This window comes from Gorilla gorilla, chromosome 1 (genome assembly GCF_029281585.2).
Source record: "Gorilla gorilla gorilla isolate KB3781 chromosome 1, NHGRI_mGorGor1-v2.1_pri, whole genome shotgun sequence".
NCBI lineage: Eukaryota > Metazoa > Chordata > Mammalia > Primates > Hominidae > Gorilla > Gorilla gorilla.
In genome coordinates, this window is record NC_073224.2 from 162854483 (window position 1) to 162873897 (window position 19415).

General features: G+C 37.5%; 1 protein-coding gene across 2 annotated transcripts in view; it reads left to right on the forward strand.

The window, feature by feature from the left end:
* Window positions 1-11893, forward strand: part of PIGK (phosphatidylinositol glycan anchor biosynthesis class K) — a 129850-nt gene extending 117957 nt beyond the window's left edge. For both annotated transcript variants that reach the window (XM_004026005.5, XM_055368145.2), the window contains one exon: window positions 8405-11893. In XM_004026005.5, the coding sequence (XP_004026054.2) occupies window positions 8405-8521 (117 nt within the window). In that variant the 3' untranslated portion in view covers window positions 8522-11893. The remainder of the gene's footprint in view (window positions 1-8404) is intronic.
* Window positions 11894-19415: the final 7522 nt, after the last annotated feature.

Consider the following 19415-nt stretch of genomic DNA (forward strand, 5'->3'; position numbering starts at 1 on the left):
TATCAGATGTAATAAATAGTTTCATGTCTTGTTCATGTATTGTTTATTCATCCAGGTTTGGCAGATTTATTTGTGAATTAGTTTTATTGGTGTATAACAAACTTAGTGATTTAAAACCATTATTATCTCGCACTTTCCATGAGTCAGGAGTCCAGGCATAGCTTAGTTAGTTCCTCTGTTCAGGGTCTCACAAAGTTTTAATCAAGGTATCCACCAGGACTGTAATCTTACTTGAGGCTCAGGGTTCTCTTCCAAGCCTACTAATTAAAAGAATTCAGTTCTTTGTGTTTGTAGGACTGAGGGTGTCAGTCAGTTGTAAAGGCTGTCTGCCATTCTGTGTCTGGTGCACCGTACGATACCGCCGCTTGATTCTGGGAGGCCAACAGGAGAGCATCTTGGCTACTTCGAATATATCTATCTTTCCAACTTCAATCTCTGATATCTAGACGTCCTTTTAAAGGGCTCATCTGATTAGATCAGTGCCTTATTTCCCACCTCTCTCCCTATGCCCTGGATAATCTCATTTTTTATTAACTGAGAATCAACTGATTAGGTACCTTGATTATATCCTCAGAATCCCTCATATGCCATATAATTCAGCCTAATCATAGGAGTGATAATGCATCATATTCACAGATCTTGTCCGGACTCAAGGGATAGGTATTATATAGGGCATTTATCCCAGGTTGAGGGAATCTTAGAAGCTGTCTTACATTCTGCCTACCACAGTTTGACTTATACTATTAATATAATTAGAGAAATACAAATTGCATTTTATATAAAGGATATAGATAGACTGGAAATACTAATAAACCACCACTAATTAAATAGTTGAACACAGCTATTTTCTGAAATAATTATAACTATAACCTTAGTAGATTGTTTTATACTTTCTGTCCTTAAAATACAATTTAACTGAACTCATATGCTCATTATACTTTTAAGAATCTCATTGAAACCTTGGAAATTTTCCATTTGCTTCCCAATAAATGTGTACAGTTTTCAAAATCCTAAGTTTTTTCTTTTTACATAATTTTAATACTTAGATCTGTGCTCTGTTAACTATTTTGAAAGTTATGTGGTAATGTTCTCCTAGCAACATGGAGGGGGAAACTGAATAGTATTCGCAATTGGAAGTACAGTGTTGCTTAGCTACCTCTCTTTTAAATTTGAAATATTAGGCATTTCAATAAGAGGGTAGCCCTTAAGCTTTTAAGTGTTTGCTTATAACATATTGCCGTGTTTTATGTACGCTTTTCACCTTTGTATTGTACTTATTGTGAAAGTGTAAAAAAAGAGGAGTGCATTTAATGGCAGCCACTAGAGTACCTTAACTACATAAAGTCAGTCATTTTTTTAAGAAGCTCTAATGGACACAAATGAAATTACAAGATATACTTTAATATGAACTTACCTCAAATGCAGCTATACTGCCAAATGCAATAATTATACCAATTTTGTCACTTGATTGTAAGTAAAATCATTGTAAAATGTCTAAAATGTTACATATAGTTGTTTTAAAAATAGCAGTGTTGTCATATGTCAGCAATATCATTAAACACATACTGAAAAAGCACTTTATTACGTTATGTTGCTGTTATGCTATCCGGGTTACTTTTTCTTAAAGTTGGACATCAGTAATAAACAGTGTTGCTGCAGTGTTTCTCCTATTTGGAAAGGAATATATGAAGATTCTTCAAGGTGGAGTCTTTCAATACAGATTTTTGCTGCATAATCCAATTTCTCCCCAAAATAACAAAAGTAAGACATACTCATTGTAGAAAACATTTTCAAAAGCTTAGGTAAGTATAGAGAAGAGATTTAAAACCAACTGTATTCCTGCTTCCCCCAGAAAAACACTAAGACTTTAGTATGTTTCCCTTCTTTGAATATTGTTATAGAAAACATCATATTTCAGATTCAATTTGCATCTTGTTTCCATTTTACTATTTTAGTATAAGCATCTCCAAATCATTAAAATTATTTGAAAATATTTTTATTGATTAATATGTGGATGTACAATGTTTCCTGTATTATGTGACTATAGATCCCTTCCTGTTTTTTATTATGTAGCCACTGAGAAGAAAACCTTTGTGAGCGTTTCTGAATTCCTTAATATAGATCCTAGAAGTGTTACAAATCCTAGGAATTAGAATAAATGAATATTTTAAAGACCTCTAAACATGTTAATGGGTTATTTTCCAGAAAAGTTAACTGTCCTTATTAACATTTACTGGTTTAATTGTAAGAAGAGAAAGAAATACTTAATATATTGTGTTTATGATGAAGAAAAATGTTTTTTTCAAGTGTTAGCCATTTGTAATTATTCTTTTGTGAAAATATTTCCCTGTTCCATTTATTGATATACCCTTGTGTCTTACTGATTTGCGGGAGACCCTCATGTATTGAATTTATCTGCTTTTCTGTCATAAATTCCATTTATGTGCCTTTTAATTTGATTTCTATACATTTTGAAATACAGATCTTTCCAAAAACTTTTGTAAAAATCCCTTTACAGCCAGGCATGGTAGTTCACCCTGGTAATCCTAACACTTTAGGAGGCCAAGGTGGGTGGAGGATTGCTTGAGCTCAGGAGTTTGAGACCAGCCAGGTCAACATGGCGAAACCCTGTCTCTGCCAAAAATACAAAAATTAGCCAGGCATGGTGGCATACACCTGTAATCCCAGCTATTTGAGGGAGGTGCTGAGGCAGGAGGATCACTTGAACTTTGGAGATTGAGGAGTCTGCAGTGAGCTAAGATAATGCCACTGCACACCAGCCTGTGTGACAAAGACCCTGTCTCAAAAAAAAAAAAAAATTTCCTCCACCTTCTCTTTATTTTCACTCACTGCTTTTAGGCTTATTAATAGCCTTATCGTACAGATTCTCCTACATTTTATCTCTTTTTCTTCTTCTTCTATTTTTACATTTAATTCTGAACCATGTAAAGTGTGTTTTTGTTTACAGTGTTGGGTTAGGAACAAAACTGATTTTGTTTCCAAATGCTAATCCATTGTTACAGCACCAGTAGGACTACTATTCCCTTTCCCACTGATCTGTGATAGCCCTTTTATAATATACTAAATCCTGGGATACTGGACTGATTGTCTAGTTTCTATTCTGTTTTATTCGTCTTTCTACACTTGCATCGGAATCACATTATTGTTTAGCGTTATATATATTTTTTAATATTTCTGACTGTTTACCCCTCTCTGTAGAGTAATGTAGATTGTTTACCTTACATCTCATGTTATGGGTATTCATAGTTTTTTTTTTATTGTTATTGTGAATGACATTTTTTTTCTATTTTCTGACTCATATTTGCTGACATACTTGAAAGATAATGATTTTTTAAAATATTTATATGAAATCCAAGCCCTTTATTCTCAATAATTGTAAGAATTGATTTTATGGAGCTTTTTGATATCTAATAATCATATCTATGAGTAATGAAAATTTACTTTCCCTTCCTACATGTTATGTCTGGATTGGCTAGAAATTCCAGAGTAGTGTTAACTAATAATGTTAACAATGGGTGTTCTTATCACAGGAAAGTTAAAATCACGATTAAGGAAAAACTGTGGTCATCTTTCAATTAAAACCCAAATCATAGTTGAAAACAAATCATCCTTAATTTTCTAGATTACATTAACTGCCTTGCACATTTATCATGGAAAAAGGTACATAAAGATCTTGGGTAGTGTGCATTTCTCCAGCACGGGCGCAACATGTGATTACCTCTAATTGGTAACTTTAAAGGGAAGAGGAACCAAACTTCAGATCTAGACTTCAGTTGGAAGACGCCTAAAGGGAAGCTAGATGAGTTAGTTTCTAGATTCCCCTGCATCACCGTCATTTCCTTGAAAGCAATTCCTGGCATGGTGGCAGTTGGAGTTTCTCTCTTTCCAGAAGACTATAAAGGAGAGCTAGAGGAGAGCAGCACTGCATGCATCTCCACTAAACTGAGGGCTTGATTTGCTGCCCGTCATGCTGTTCTTATGCCATTGTTAGAAAAACCCGGAGCTACAAGTATGGAGATGGGAACTTTTTCTGTTTTGTTATGGTGATAAAGGATCAGGGTTTTTCTTTTCTTCACGTTGTCACCGCTGTGTATGTATTTCATAACTTTTGATGTATCATGAACCACTCCAAACTTAGTAATTTAAAACATCAGTCATTTATTTAGCTCACAATTCTGCAGGTTGGCAATTTAGGATGAGTTTAGCTGGGCAGTTGTGTTCTCAGTTAGGCTCCGTCATGAGTCTGTGGTGTGGTCAACTTGATTAGTAAGATGGTTTTGCCCTTATAGTTGGCTGGTTATTAGCTGGAGGGAAGCTCAGCTCTTCTGTAGCTGGAAGTGTAGGCTTTTTCTCCTGGTGGTGGAAGAGGTCTGAGAGAGAGCAGAAGCAAGCCAAGCCTCTTGAGGCTAACTTAGAGCTGGGACATTGTTACTTGTGTTGCGTTTTGTTGGCCAAAAGAAGTCATAAGACCTGCTGATTCAAAGGATAGGGATATAGATTCTACTTCTTGCTGACAGCTTCTATAAAGTCACGTTGCAGAGAGTATGGACACAGCCAAGGATGGGTAATTAGGGCCATGTTTGCCCATCAATCTAACATACAATTGGATGAATGAAGGACTCGAAGATGTGCTTAGAACACTGTTCCTTGTAAATGTGGATTTTAATTTTACTGTTACAAAATTATGTCATCCAGCTCCCTTTTTATTTCAGCCTGTTGTCTTTGTATCATGTATTCTTTTTCTCTTTATGTTGTTCTTTCATTTTTGGTTGGTTGTGAATCTTTATTCAAATCCATGCCAGATAAAAATTGTCTAAAATTAATTTTTGGTTCCTTATTAAATTTTTCTCAGGGAGATCTTCTCTGCCTCTTCAGATTATAATTTATTTCTCATGTTTGGGAGTATTTTTCCTCATAGAGCGCACCTCAGTTTTTCCTTTTTATTTGGACACTGTTGGTATTTGCCAACAGAGTGTGTGGATGGTTTTCACTATCCACTTAAGTTTAAATGCCTTCTCAAATCTGTATCTGAGGAATAGGTTGTTATATGGTTCCAAGTGACTGGTTCTTAGACCACTCTAAATGTGGCTTAAACTAGGATCATCTGCTACCATGCCACTTATGCCGGTTTTTTGGGGCACTTAAGAAAAGGTGAAGTATATGGGAAAAAAAAACATATTTTTAAAACATATACTACTAACAGGGTTTTCCCTGCATTTTCTGGTCTCTGCAGAGCTTTTCCTGTGATACTAAGCCTTCCAGGAAGCAGTGAACCATTGTCAGTGCCCCTCTACCCTTTTGTCATATTGCTTGCTGGGAATTATATTTAAATGGACATATAAAGAGGTGTGCCACTGGGAACTGGGAATGAGTTACACAACTCTGGCTGCCTCATAAAGCCATCTTTCTACTGCATAAGCACTGTGTCTGTTAAACAGCAGGTGGAAAAAGGGAGTGAGCTAAAGTCCCTTTCTCAGCTGCAGAAGTATTGTGTTTCACAGAGCAAAGCAAGCCTTTGCATGGTATATACCAAACAGAAAACTAAGCCTACCATTAATTTGTTTCTAATCCTTGTTTCTGGGAAACTGTCAGAGATTTCTCATCAGAGGTTAACTGAATTTTGGTAGGGTGTGCTATTGTCTTTTTCTGTGCCTTTGTATGGATTATTGTGAGAAGGTGGGAGAGACTGCACTAGGGGATTCTATTCAGATACCTTCTTAAGCTGAGTCCAAAGTGCATTTAGTTCATAATGCATTTTCCATTTTTTATTAATCAAAAAAATGTATTGAACGAACATTAAAAAACATAGCAACTGCAAAGAGCAGTTTTGAAAGGCCAGGATTTGCTGCTTTTGGTAGCTTATGCAGTGTTATCATGTGAATAAGTTTACTGTTCCATTATAATTTTGCAGAAATTACATATACTTCTTAGTCCTCCATTATTACTTTTAAAGTTTGCTGTTGGAGAAATAGCACTTTGATTTTCTCTTTGTTCCTACCCTGGCCATCAGCGGTCTAGATGTGAAACACACACCTGTCAAGGAGGTTGAAAGACCAGAATGAAGTGCCTCCAGAATTCTCCAAGCCAGCCTGTGGAATAATGGGTCAAAATAGCTGCCAGGACTAGTTGTTGAATCTTTGGAAAAATGATAGTTACTTTCAAAGATGCTATTTTTTCCATAGTTGTCTTATCTCTGGCAACTGTTTCTGGCTGCTAAGTTTAAGATCTAATAGTAAAATTACAACCTCAGGGAGTCTATCTCATTGGAAAGTAACTGGAGTTATTACAGCTGCAGAACTAAGATTTGCTATTAACTACTTGATTATTGTTTCTATAATCTCTAATGAATGTAGAGCTTAAATGATGTTCACCATTTTTTGAAAAACATGACTTGGTTTAAATGCCTTCTTAAGTCTTTTAGCACTGAAGTTCATTATTTGGATTTATGGAACAATTGTCTATAGCCTGTTCTCCTTAGTTAAGAGTTTACATTGGTGCCAGATTTTGACAATATGTATTTAACTTTTTTACAGTAGTAACCTAAGTGTGAGTGTTTTTAAATGCCATATAAATCAGGGACTCCTAGTTGTTAGGGAAAATCAGAATCTGATCTCTCAAACTAGGTCAGTGCTTTTAAACTGGGCTTTCAGGGAATATCTATAGGTTGTATAAAATGTGCTTCCACTAATAATGAATAATGGTAATCTTTTCCCAGTATGTGGAAAAGTAGTTTTAGATCTTAAACGTTTTCAACCCTTTTGTGTGAACTACAAATTGTTTGACTAGTAGAAAATAAACAGGACAAAAACTGAGCAGTAGTCTTGTTTAGTTCACTCACTTATTTTTTCATTGACACGTGCTTGTGATATTTATATTACTTATCTTTAATATAGCTTTGCTTTTTATTAATTATTCTAGATTTTCTACTGGAATTGAATTAAGATTTGTCACAGTATTGCACAGAAAGCACTGTAACTTCCAAGAGCTTTGCCATTAGAAATGGTTTGAGAACCACCGAACTTACCGTCTTGTAGGATATTAGAGGGCAAGGACTTTTGCCATTATCATCACACATGTTGAGTGGAAGCCACTGCAGACTCTTAAGTGGAAAATAACATGAGAAAAATTGGATTTAATATTTTGGGATAAATTTTGGGGGAGTTTTCTGGATGGACTGGTAGAGGTTGAGGGTAAGCATAGGAATGAAGATGGAATGTAACCACTTTAAACGTTGGTAGGTCAGTTTATATTAAGTATTTGATTAAAAGCTCTGAAAACTCTAGCATTATGATTCAAGTTAAAATATTGAGGTAGCTTTCTTTCCTTTTAGTTTGAAAAGTTAATTTTGAATTGATGGACATTATACATGATGACTAAAGCAAATTTTAGCTTACTATTTCTCTCCCCTATTGTCTAAAATATGATTCTAATATCATAACTGTCATTACAGTCTTGGCCAGTAATTCAGTAAGTAGAAAAGAAATCATTGTCACAAACTTCCAATTACAAGGCTGTAATGTAGCTGTTGAAATGACAACTAAATGGAGAAGACTGGTCTTGCTGGACAAAAAAGCATACATGACACTTGTGGGGTGGGGAATAGAGAAGGGGGATAAAAAATTGACTTAGATGGACTTTGATCCCAGGGAGTGTGCAGGGAGATAAATGATAAAGATAAATATAATAGTGAATAGGAGTAACAATAGAAGGAGTTATAGTTCAGGTACTATGGGAACTCAAAGAAAATAACATATCAGGTGGGAGAGTCTGGAGGAGGCATTTGAGTTAGTGAGTTTTGAATAGGCACAATGAATAGGTTAAAGAGCATTCTACCTCAAGGGAAAAACATGACCCAAGGCACTGGCCCTTAAACAAGTGTGTGTTGAATAGCTGAATGGAATTGGGTAGCGTTTGTTCTTCCACTGATTTACTCACTATGATATATGAATGCCTCCTGAATGGCAAGCACCATGGCAGGTTGGTGCTGGGAATATAATAAGATGACCCTCATGGAACTACAGTCTAATAGAGATAGATAAAACCGACAAATTAATGAATATATAAATCCAAAGTGAGAAAGACTGTTAGGCTACTGAGTAACTTGAGTGAGGATAGATGGTATGATTAGGTAGTCAGGGAAGGACTCTTTGAGGAAACAAAATATAAGCTGAAACTGATCTTTGTTAGGAGCCAGTTTACCCTGTAGGATATTTACCCTGTCTGAAGTCTTTACCATTGTTGCTATCCCAGTGTGTTTAATTTGACTAACTAGTCCCCATTCAAACACAACCAGTGAAATTTATCTTTTTCATCAATGTTTGCTTTATTGATTGCTGAATTATTTACCTGTTATAAAATTTATCATGTTATTCTTGTTTTGCAGAAACCGAAGCTGAAAGACTGGCATCCTCCTGGGGGCTTTATTCTGGGATTATGGGCACTTATTATCATGGTTTTCTTCAAAACTTATGGAATTAAGCATATGAAGTTCATTTTTTAGACTTGATGATAAATGAATAATGCATGGAAGACTGCAAACTTGGATAATAATTTATGTCATTATATATTTTTAAAAATGTGTTTCTCTTGTATGAATTGGAAATAAGTATAAGGAAACTAAATTTGAATCAACTATTTTATAACTTAAAGAAAAATAATTGTTAATGCAATTGCTTAATGGCACTAAATATATTCCAGTTTTGTATTTTGTGTATTATAAAAGCAAATGAGACAGAGATCAGAATACATTGATTGTTTTTGAAAATAGTAATTTCCCCTTATCCCCTTTTCATTTGGAAAAGAAACAATTGTGAAGACATTAAATTCTCACTAACAGAAGTAACTTCGGTTAATTATTTTTTGTATATCCTCCCAATCTTTTGACTTATGCACATATTTTTTCCCAATATGGAGATCATATGGAATGTACTATTTTGTAATGTCTTTTTTCATTTTACAATGTATTATCAACCTTTTCCCTCTCAAAAATACATTGTGAATGACTGCATAGTATTCACTTTATGAATATTTAATTCATTTCATAGTCTTCTATTGTTGGACCACTTACATTGTACCAAATGTTTTCCTTTGGTTTATTCTTTAATGTATTAATATTTTACTGCTGGTCACTCATGGAATCCTGCAGCTTTAATTAAAAGCAAAGATGAAAAATTGGTTTTTTAATCTATGGCACTGACGATCTCCAGGACCTTATATGTTGTCAGTTTATTTGGGAAATTTTAGACCTTTGATAATTTCACGTATTGACTGCTCAAGAGAAACATACCCCATTGTTTTTCATTTGTAAGCATTCTGTGATCTTCTAGAATTGGTCATGTCCTCTTCATTTTCCATCTTGAAAGAGAGAGCCAACAAGGACTTTATTTCATTCTGTTTTAGGTAAACCTCCTTGCCCACTGGCTGTATCTATACTTTCCCTGAGAAAAATCCCATAAAGTGGATGGACCTGTGAAGAAAATGTACACTTATGGCCTAGCCTTCATGTCTGGCTGATGTATCCTATAAGGCAGTAAGCCCCTTTTCTGGTCTCTGGTAAGATGCAAGAGCTCATATCCCCATCACTGACATTTTAGTTTGGACATAATATTGAGACTGTGCTATGACCAACCCCTGATGTTGTTTTTTCTTTTCAAACTTTTGCATATGGGTAGAGGAAAAGCCTAAAAGTTAAGTATTTATGTCTGGGGGGATACCTTCAAGTGTCTTATCTGTTTTATGCAAGAATTTATGTGTTCATCTTTATTCAGTGCAAAGATTTTTTTTAAAATTTTGTTTATAATTGTAGGTAACATTAAGACAACTCTTCATCCACAAGAAAACCTCCTAAAATTAATATTCCTTAAGATTTGTTTTTCCTTTTGCGCTTATAATATTACCTTTTAATTGCATGCAAGAGTGTCATACTTTTCACAGGCAAAGGATTGACCGTGTTATCTCCCTAGTTAGAACAAATGATATTGAGGCTTTTTGCCAGCTCTGAATCTTTATTTTAATTGATCTTTTTATTGATGTGTTATATAAATGAGGAAGAAAAATTTTGTCTGATTATGTGAAGGATCTTTCTGTACATGAAAAGAAGGGAAAATAAACTTGCAATTGAATAGACTGATTATAGTAGCACTGAGACACAAAAAGATTGACCATGTTGCCCTCCAGACACTCATACAAGGGCGTGGACACCACGGTGAGGTGGAGCTATTTCGGGTGGTAAAGGAATTATGACTGTTCTTGAGCCAAAGTAATTTAGTTTGAATATAATGAAACATACCCTGTAAAGACTGCTAGAAAGTAAAAGGATTCGTCTTCAGAGGTTGTAGAAGGTGCCCTTCTTAGTTAAAACCAAACTGGGAAAAGTAATACTGGATAAAATATTCAGGATAAATTTTGCCTCAGCAGAATTTCAAAGGGCAGTTGTTCCTCTGTTTCATTATTGAATCTTCAGAATATAGTTAAAGCCAAAAGCTTAAAATATGTTAAATGTTTCACTTATAACCATAATCTTTTTACATAGAGCATACTCTGCCTTCATAATAACTAAATCCTCTGCATGTGATAGATGAGTATGTTTAGGAAATATTGTCAGTGCAATTAAATGGCCTACACTTTAAACAATATCATAAAAACAAATCCTTAAATATATTCTACTTGAGTCACAAAAGCTGAACAACAGAAAGGTGTTTTGTTTTTGCCTTTCTCACAGTGCTGTGGTGAGAATCAGATGAGATAGTATTTTGACTAAACACTTCGGAAATTGTAAATATATGGTGGCATTATTGTTCTTATGTCGGCTTAGGAGGATACCAAAGGGGAAGTTAATGGTCACAGTGCACTTATGTAGCTTTCTAAGCTACTCAATGTGATTCTTGTTCTCTTTGCTGTTCTTTTTCTCCTCCCCCATGGTGTCCTTCAGAGAGAAAAGGAATGTAGATAAATGAATCCCTGCAGATGTGTCCTGACATTTCAGGGAGGGACAGGGTATAATGATGCCATCCTGCAAAGGCAGCCTGTGTGAGAAAAAGAAATCAAATGATGTGGATTTTAAAATTACAAAAGACATTCATTTGCAGTTTATGAAAGGAAAATGTAGTTTGGATACAAAGCTGATTAAATTGGATCAAGAAAAATTAGAATTAAATGCAAAAAATAATCCATGCATTTATGGTTTTGATTTTTATATATTCCCAGCTAGTTGAAAATGATGATTCCCACAAGAAGCATAACTCAGCTTGTTTCTGCTTACTGAGTATTTTCTACTATGGTATATGTTGATAACATTTCTTCCATTATGTATGTTGTATACCAGAGTTACAGTTACTGTGGGAATCATAATTTGAAATTTTGACTCCTGTGTTTCTGGAATCTTTACAACAAATGTTGCATTAACATGTAACTTTTTTCAGTTGACTTTACCAAAATTAAGCCCATCTTTAGTAGATACTGTTTTAACATGTGAAAGAAATACGTTATAAACATACCACAAGATATGGCTGTAAAACAATGAGATCATCAGTATCCATTTTTGCTTTATAGAATTGGCCTTATTGCTTCAGTGTCACATCTCATACTCAAGGGCATTTACTACGAAGAAAGAGTTCTCCAATATTGCTGTTCTGTTGCTGCCTGCCCTATTTACACATGTACCTGCTACTTAAATAGGAAAGCCTTTCAATTCATGGACAATACACCTTGGTGGTAACCAGGCTTTTATTTTTTTTCTTAGTGTAAAAACTGTACTGTTTTGGAAATGTGCTATGAAATGTTAGGTTTAACTGTGTAGATCCTAGAATAAGGGGATTTATATAGATGAAGTTGTAACCAAGAAACTGGTTATTAAAAATTTATTTACTCCAAACATGGAAAGGTGGCAGTGTCATTCTTGTGTCACCTGCACAGTTTGCAGTCTCAGAGACTTCAGAGGACTCTGAGATTTGCCTGCTGAGGTATACCCAGTCATAGGGTCTGCCAGGTGGGAATCACATGATATGACCCATGTTCAGTTTTCTCTCTTTTGATTATGGTAGTGCCAGCTTTGACTGTGCTGGAGTTTCAGGGACGGACATGAGCGAAACTTTCTTGGGGGGGGGGTCATTTAATAAGGTCATAAATGTAAAGCAAATTGGCTGGGCATGGTGGCTCACACCTGTAATCCCAGCACTTTGGGAGGCCGAGGCGGGTGGATCATGAGGTCAGGAGATTGAGACCATCCTGGCTAACATGGTGAAACCCCGTCTCTACTAAAAATACAAAAAATTAGCCGGGCGAGGTGGCGGGCGCCTGTAGTCCCAGCTACTCGGGAGGCTGAGGCAGGAGAATGGCGTGAACCTCTGGGGGGCGGAGCCTGCAGTGAGCCGAGATTGTGCCACTGCACTCCAGCCTGGGCGACAGAGCGAGACTCCGTCTCAAAAAAAAAAAAAAAAAAAAAAAAATGTAAAGCAAATCACACAATGTCTGACATATAGGAAAAGTCAATGTTTTGTTCTTTGCTGGGCAGGACTATCTTGCTTTTAACTTCCACTCAGGCCCAGGGTCTTGTCACTCTTTAGAGAACATTAGCTTTGCTATTCCTAGACTGTCCTTTTCCCATCTGTTTTCAGCAGGCATAAGTTTTGGGTAACAGTTTCTTTCGATACTATCCAACGATTTTAATCCATAGACTCTCTTGCCTCCCTTTTCTAGATTTTTCTCCTATTTTAGGTAGATTGAGGCTTTTCTCATCTTCCCTCAGCCTTAGTGTTCCACTGTCTTCTTTTTTCATATTCAGTCCACTCTGTTGGGAACATACCTTTAACATGATTTAAGGGACAGTCTTTCCTCACCCTCAGGTTGCAGACGTCTGGATAATAATCTAGTACTGCAAAACAGTGAGCATTACATTTCCAAGAGAACATATCCCCTACTTTCCCTACCCTTTGTTAGAGCTTTTTTAGTTTCAAATGATAACAACCCAAGTAGAACAAATGTAGGCCAAGAGGGGAATTTGCCAGAAGAATATTAGGATATTTTGTATAATCTTTCAGAAGTGGGGTCAGGTCTGAGCCTCATCAGGCACTGGAGTATCACCTGGACTCACTCTCTCTCTCTGTGTTCCCTTTATACCTCCTGGAAACTGACTTTCTCACATGATGGATAGAACCTCATATCCCATGCTTCTACCACAAGAGAGAGGTAAATTACTGTCTTCCTTTAATTCCAGTTCTACAAGTCTTATGGAAGAATAGATTAACCTTATTGGCATCACAGGTTCACAGGCCAGAGGGCTAAGGTCTTGTAAGCCCATAAGGACCTCTGGTGGCATACCCCATTAGCGCTCCTCCCAGAGAAGGATGGGATCACAGGAGCCAGGCAGTTACCCTTATTACTTTCTGCTAACTTGCTGTTCAATGGGTGGCTCATAGAGCTGCAGTATCCCCCCTGTAGCTTCCTAGAAATGCAGAATGTGATGCCCCACCTCAGACTTACTGAATCAGAATCTGCATTTTAACAATATCCCCAGGAGTTTGTGTGCCCATAAAGTAGGAGAAGCACTGACCTACTACACCTTTCTAGACAAAATAGCTCAATTTTATCTCCTAAAAAGAGATTGTAAAAGAAGATCACAAACACTTGCGAAATAAGCAGCCATGGGTAGCATCTTTTATGGTTAATTGACTCTTTAGCATTATTCCTGACTTCTATTCAGACCTTGTAAGACTGTGTACCACTCTCATTCTCTTTCTTTCTGAGGCTTTTTCAAAATACACTAAATGCTTAAAACAAGCAGCTAATTAGCATTTATATGTGTAGTATCTTCAAATCCCTTGACACTCCTCTCATCAAGACATGGAGTCTAAACTCCCCGCCCCTTGAATATGGGCTGGACTTACTGACTTAATTCTAATAAATAGAGTGTTACCGAATACTACTGCATGACTTCAGAGATCATAAAAAGGATTATAACACCTGCCCAGCTCTTTTCTAGGACACTTGCTCTCGGAACCCAGCCACCATCCCCTGAGGAAGCCCAAGCCGCATGGAGAAGTCACATATGTGTATTGTGGAGGGCAGCCTCCCGGCTGAGGTCCCAGCCAGGAGCCAACATCACACTCCAGAGATGTGCAGGAAGGAGCCTCCAGATGTTCCCTGACTGCAACCACAGGAGAGACCCCCAAGTGAGAACCACTTAGTTATCCCCGGAACCATGAGAGAGAATAATTACAAAAGATTGTTATTTTACTCCATTAGTATAGAGTGGTTTGTTGTACAACAATTAGTTATTGAAACACTGTGTTAATGAGTTACACACTCTAGTAGATGCTTATGAGGGATACAAAAATCTAATTAATTAAAGAGTTACCAGTGGATTATAGAAAGGAAAAAAACTACATAGCAGAAAATGACGAGTGCTATGTAAGAGCTATAGGAGAGGCACTTAAAGAGAAACTTCTGTTTTTAATTGCTATATAGATATATTATTAATCTTTTATTTACTATCAGTTGAAGAGGCAGAGCACACATCAAGGAGGAAGTAAAATTTGAGTCATGATTTATAGACAACCAGATTAGATTTCTCTATCTCTTACCCCTCTCTATTTTCCACTATTGTTCTTTTCAAAATTGTGCATTTTCTTCAGTCTTCCTGCTCTACCAACTTAGTTCTTTCATCAAAAGGCTTTGCTTTGTAATCTGAAAATTAAACTGGGAGAAGGTAACCAGCTCAACTTCCTGCTCCACCTCCTACAAATTTGCCTTTATTTTCTCCCATCACACCCCTACCCCACTTCTTTGGGCTTAGATACTGAGGCAGAGATGCCTCTGCTTTGAGTTATTGATCCCATCCCATTTGGGAGCTTGTTTACTCATGTCTTCCTTCAATTTCTTTTTACATAGAAGAGCTTCCCCTTGAATTTTATAAGATGTGTAAGTTTTCCTCATTTTAAAAATTCCTCTCAAAATCCTGTGTCCTCTTCTGAGTGCTTTACAGAGCTCTCCTCTACTTAATTTCATAGCTTTTCTTTTGAAAGAGTGGGCTGCATTCACTTACTGGCTTCCCTGCCTTGCCTTCTCTTCATTGTAAACCCCCTTGTAATCTGGCTTTTGTTCCCACTACTCCCCTGAAATGATTTCCTTTACTGCTATCAGTGATGGAACTGCCAAATCCAATGGAAACTTTGAACTTTGCTAATTTGGAGGTCTTTGCCCCCAAGAGGGAGAATGCTTTCATCATGAGATACAACAATTTCACTGAATTTGAAGAGAACATTGCCACCTGGTCATTTGAGGCTGTTTATGTCACTAAACCAACAGGCCAAAAATAGGGAGTTGCTTCACTGGTTGGAGTGATTGATCTCAATTATCAAAGGGAAATTGAGTTGCTGCTACACACTGGGGAGAAGGAGGATTATGTGGAATCCAGGGGATTATCTGGGGTGCCCATTAGCACTTCTTACCACAACCAAAAAAAAATAAAAAGGCAGATGACTAAGGACTTTACCCTTCTGAAGGAAGGTTTAGGTCCCTCTGCTGGATAAAGAATTGACCCGCTGAACTTCTGGCCAAGGGCAAAAGAAATATAAGCCAGAGGTATCAACTATGGCCTTGTGCCCAGCTACTGAAATGAGGACTGTAGTGGCTTTGTGTATTTTCTCTTTGGCTATTATATGTTTATGTGTGTAGGCTGTTTCTCTTTTTTCCATTTTTGTTTTTACACAAACTAGTGGTGCTTAACCATACATAATAGTCTTTAGGCAAGAAAATAATCAATGAAACTATGATAGAATTTGAGGAGTAATGACTATAGCTGCCAATGGATACAGTGATGGTTAGGACTATGCATCTCTTTATTTTGTGAAGGGTGAGAATTTCTTCACTTGTGAGAATAGCAATATCTTGTTAGGTGGAAACACAGAGTTGCCTCATTGTACAGAACTCACATGAGTGAAGGGTAAATATGGAAAATGAGTAGCTAAAGGAATGTACTGTTCCCAGTTATCAACTCATTGTCTCAACCCCCAATCCACTTATTACCATTCTATGATAATGGAGCTGAACCCTTTAAGAATTTCTTCTTTACAGTGAACATGTTGCTAAGCTTTGTCAATAGACAGTGCTGGAGGATCACAGAAGAAAGGAGCTTTTCTTCTTGTTTCAGGTGATCTTCTCGTGCAGGGGGAGGGAGAGAGAGAGAGAGAGAGAGAGAGAGAGAGAGAGGGAGAGAGAGAGAGAGAGAGGGGGAGAGAGAGAGAGAGAGAGAGGAGGAGAGAGAGAGAGAGAGAGAGAGAGGAGGAGGAGGAGAGAGAGAGAGAGAGAGAGAGAGAGAGAGAGAGAGAGAGAGAGAGAGAGAATGTGTGTGTGCACACATTCTGTGTTTTCTGCAGTGCCCAGTGGCCGGCAGCACAGAGCGCCTTCCTGTGGACAACTTTATAGTGGGAGGGCTACCAGCAAAGCATCTTCACTTGAATGGCTGCCTCAGGCAACTGGTTCCAGCCATTTTAAGCAAGGTACAGATGGTGGGCACATTCTCATGAACATCTTCCCCCAGCATACCTCCTTGCAGAGAGCTGCTAACAGGGCACCTTCCTCTGGACAACTTTCCCCACATTCCTTCAGGTGGCTTTTCAGTGAGTTCTGAGACATGGCTCCTCCCTGAGGATATGACCTTAGCACTCCAAAGGGCAGTTTTCCAGCAAGCTCCACTGACAACGACACTTCAGTGAACTTCTCTGCCAGTGTGCCTTGCCATGCCCTCTCCAACGATGTCTGATCTCAGCCCTGGGAGGAGTTGGCTTCTTCCTTGGACTTCTGGCTTAGTCCTAGGGGAGGGGGCTGCCCATTCAATTTCCCTTTGGTAATTGGGATCAATCACTCCAGCCAGTGAAGCAACTCCTTATTTTTGGCCCATTGGTTTAGTGACATAAACAGCCTCAAATGACCAGGTGGCAATCTTCTCTTCAAATTCAGTGAAATTACTGTTTGTCTCCTAATGAATTCCTCCTTTTGGGGGCGAAGACCTCCAAAGTAGCAAAGCTCAAGAGAATGCCTGCCATTCCTATATTCTTTAGAGTACTTGTTATCTCTCACTAGCAACTGCCCCTTTACTCTAATTCTTTCTTCAAATTACTATGTGATTTCTGTGTCCTGATTGGACTTTCACTGATACAAGTTCTTAAAGAAACTAGATGGTATTACATGATGAAATTCTTGGCCATGGTCATTTAAATTGTTCAGATTATTCCTCTGGGTTTAAGGAAAAGTCTTATTCTCTCCAAAAGAGATGAACAAAGGGTCAGAGCCCATTCTTGACCACCTTCCCTAATTCTGAAGGCTTCCCTGCGATGCGAATGTTCATTGAAACACTATTCACAATAGCAAAGACATGGAATCAACCTAAATACCCATCAATGATAGACTGGATAAAGAAGATGTGTTATAGATACACCATGGAATGCTATGCAGCCATAAAAAAGAATGAGATCATGTCTTTTGCAGGAACATAGATGGAGTTGGAGGCTATTCTTAGCAAGCTAATGCAGGAACAGAAAACCAAACACCACATATTCTCACTTATAAATGGGAGCTAAAGGATGAGAACACATGAAGAAGGGAACAACAAAGACACTGGGAAATACTTGGGGGTGGAGGGTGGGAGGAGGGAGAGGCTCAGAAAAGGTAACTACTGGGTGCTGGGCTTAATACCTGAGTGATGAAATAATTCTGTACAACAAATCCCCGTGACATGAGTTCACCTAGGTAACAAACCTGCACATGTGGCCGCAAACCTAAAATAAAAGTTAAAAAAAGAAAGACGTGAAAAGGCACCACCTTCTGATATCGTTCTGGGAGTTGCAGCTGGTCTATATGACGCACAGACCTATCATATATGTGAAAGCCATGCCACAAGAGTCTGAGCGACTGTTTTTTTTTTTTTTTTTTTTAGTAACCCTGAATTCTTCTAGCTTTAGGCAGCCTCTCCTTGCTTCTTCTGACAAGTACAAGAAATGGAAAGATTCAGGAGCAGGAGCCCCCTGTAACCCTGCTAAGAAGGGAGATAGGTCAAAAGAGAAAAAAACATGTTAGCGGCCAATCGGTGTAGGAAATGTTCTAGTTTAGTTAGCTACAAAGCTGTTTGCAGATTAAGCCTGAATGGTATAGAGGTTAAAAGCCTAAGCTTTGTATTTCTGTCGCTTGTCAGCCTGATAAATGTACACTATACAAGGAACATAATGATTAAAATTACAAATAAGAAAATACATTTATAAACCAAGAAAACCAAACGTGGAGGAGAAAAATTGAGGTTGAAATAAGAGAAATCAAAAGGAATACAGAACACATTGAACGGGTTAAAAAAGAAAACCAGGAACTCAGAAATTAGAAGTATAACTAGGGAAAAATGAGATAAAAGAATTAAAATTTTAGATGTTAAAATCAGAAACGTAGAATTTCAAGGATATACTTGTGAATAAAGCTTAAGGAGAAAAGGAAACAACAATGTTTTCAAGTGAAAACAATGGAGGAAAAAGTTAAATGGAATAGAAAGAGTAAGCCAGGTAGCTGAAACATTTTAAAGGAAGATAAAAACTAAGCGAAAATCTAGTCAAAGGAATATAACATTCTCTAAGTGCTAAACATTTAGAGAACAAAACAACCTAAATATAGAAGACAAGAGCTGAACAATTTAAAACATGAGAAGAGCAAACATTTTTTTGAAAAGCAAATTACCTGCTTTTTAAAGACATCTGGCTTTTCTTATTATTATTCTCCAAATACTAAAGCAGCCACACATTCCAGTAGATAGTCTCTGTACTTTTGATTCCGGAGGCCAGGTTCTTTGCAAAGCATCCCTCAGGGTTCCTTTAGGCCAAAGCCAAAGGTAGCAAGCAGTTCAAAATGTTTAACCTCTTCAAACTCCTCTTTCTCCAAAGGCTCTTGTCTCCTGTGTCTGCGTGGCCTTTAATTAGATACCTTGAGGAGCTGGCCATGGAAACAGGCTGGAAAGATACATACCCTGGCTTGGCCAGCTCTGTTGTCTGCCTTGGCTCTGCAAGCAGTCCTGTAGACAAGCACTTCACTGCTTGCCAGGAAGCCCAGGAATCACTCTACAGATATATTGCCTGCCTACATAGCTCTAGTTGCGGAGGTTATTATGGACTCTCCTTCTCCTCACATTCCTGGCTGCAGTTTAGACAATCGTACTGTTCTGTAACATTTCAGGCCACCGGTAGAGAGCAAGTCAGTGGTTTTCAAACTTTTGGCCTACCACCCACAATAAGAAGTACATTTCATATAGTGACTCGATACATACATATACGTGTATATCTATATAACTGAAAAAGAAATTTTGTAAAATAAATACCCTCTCTAATATCATGCCCTCTGTTACTTTCTTTTGTATTGTGTAT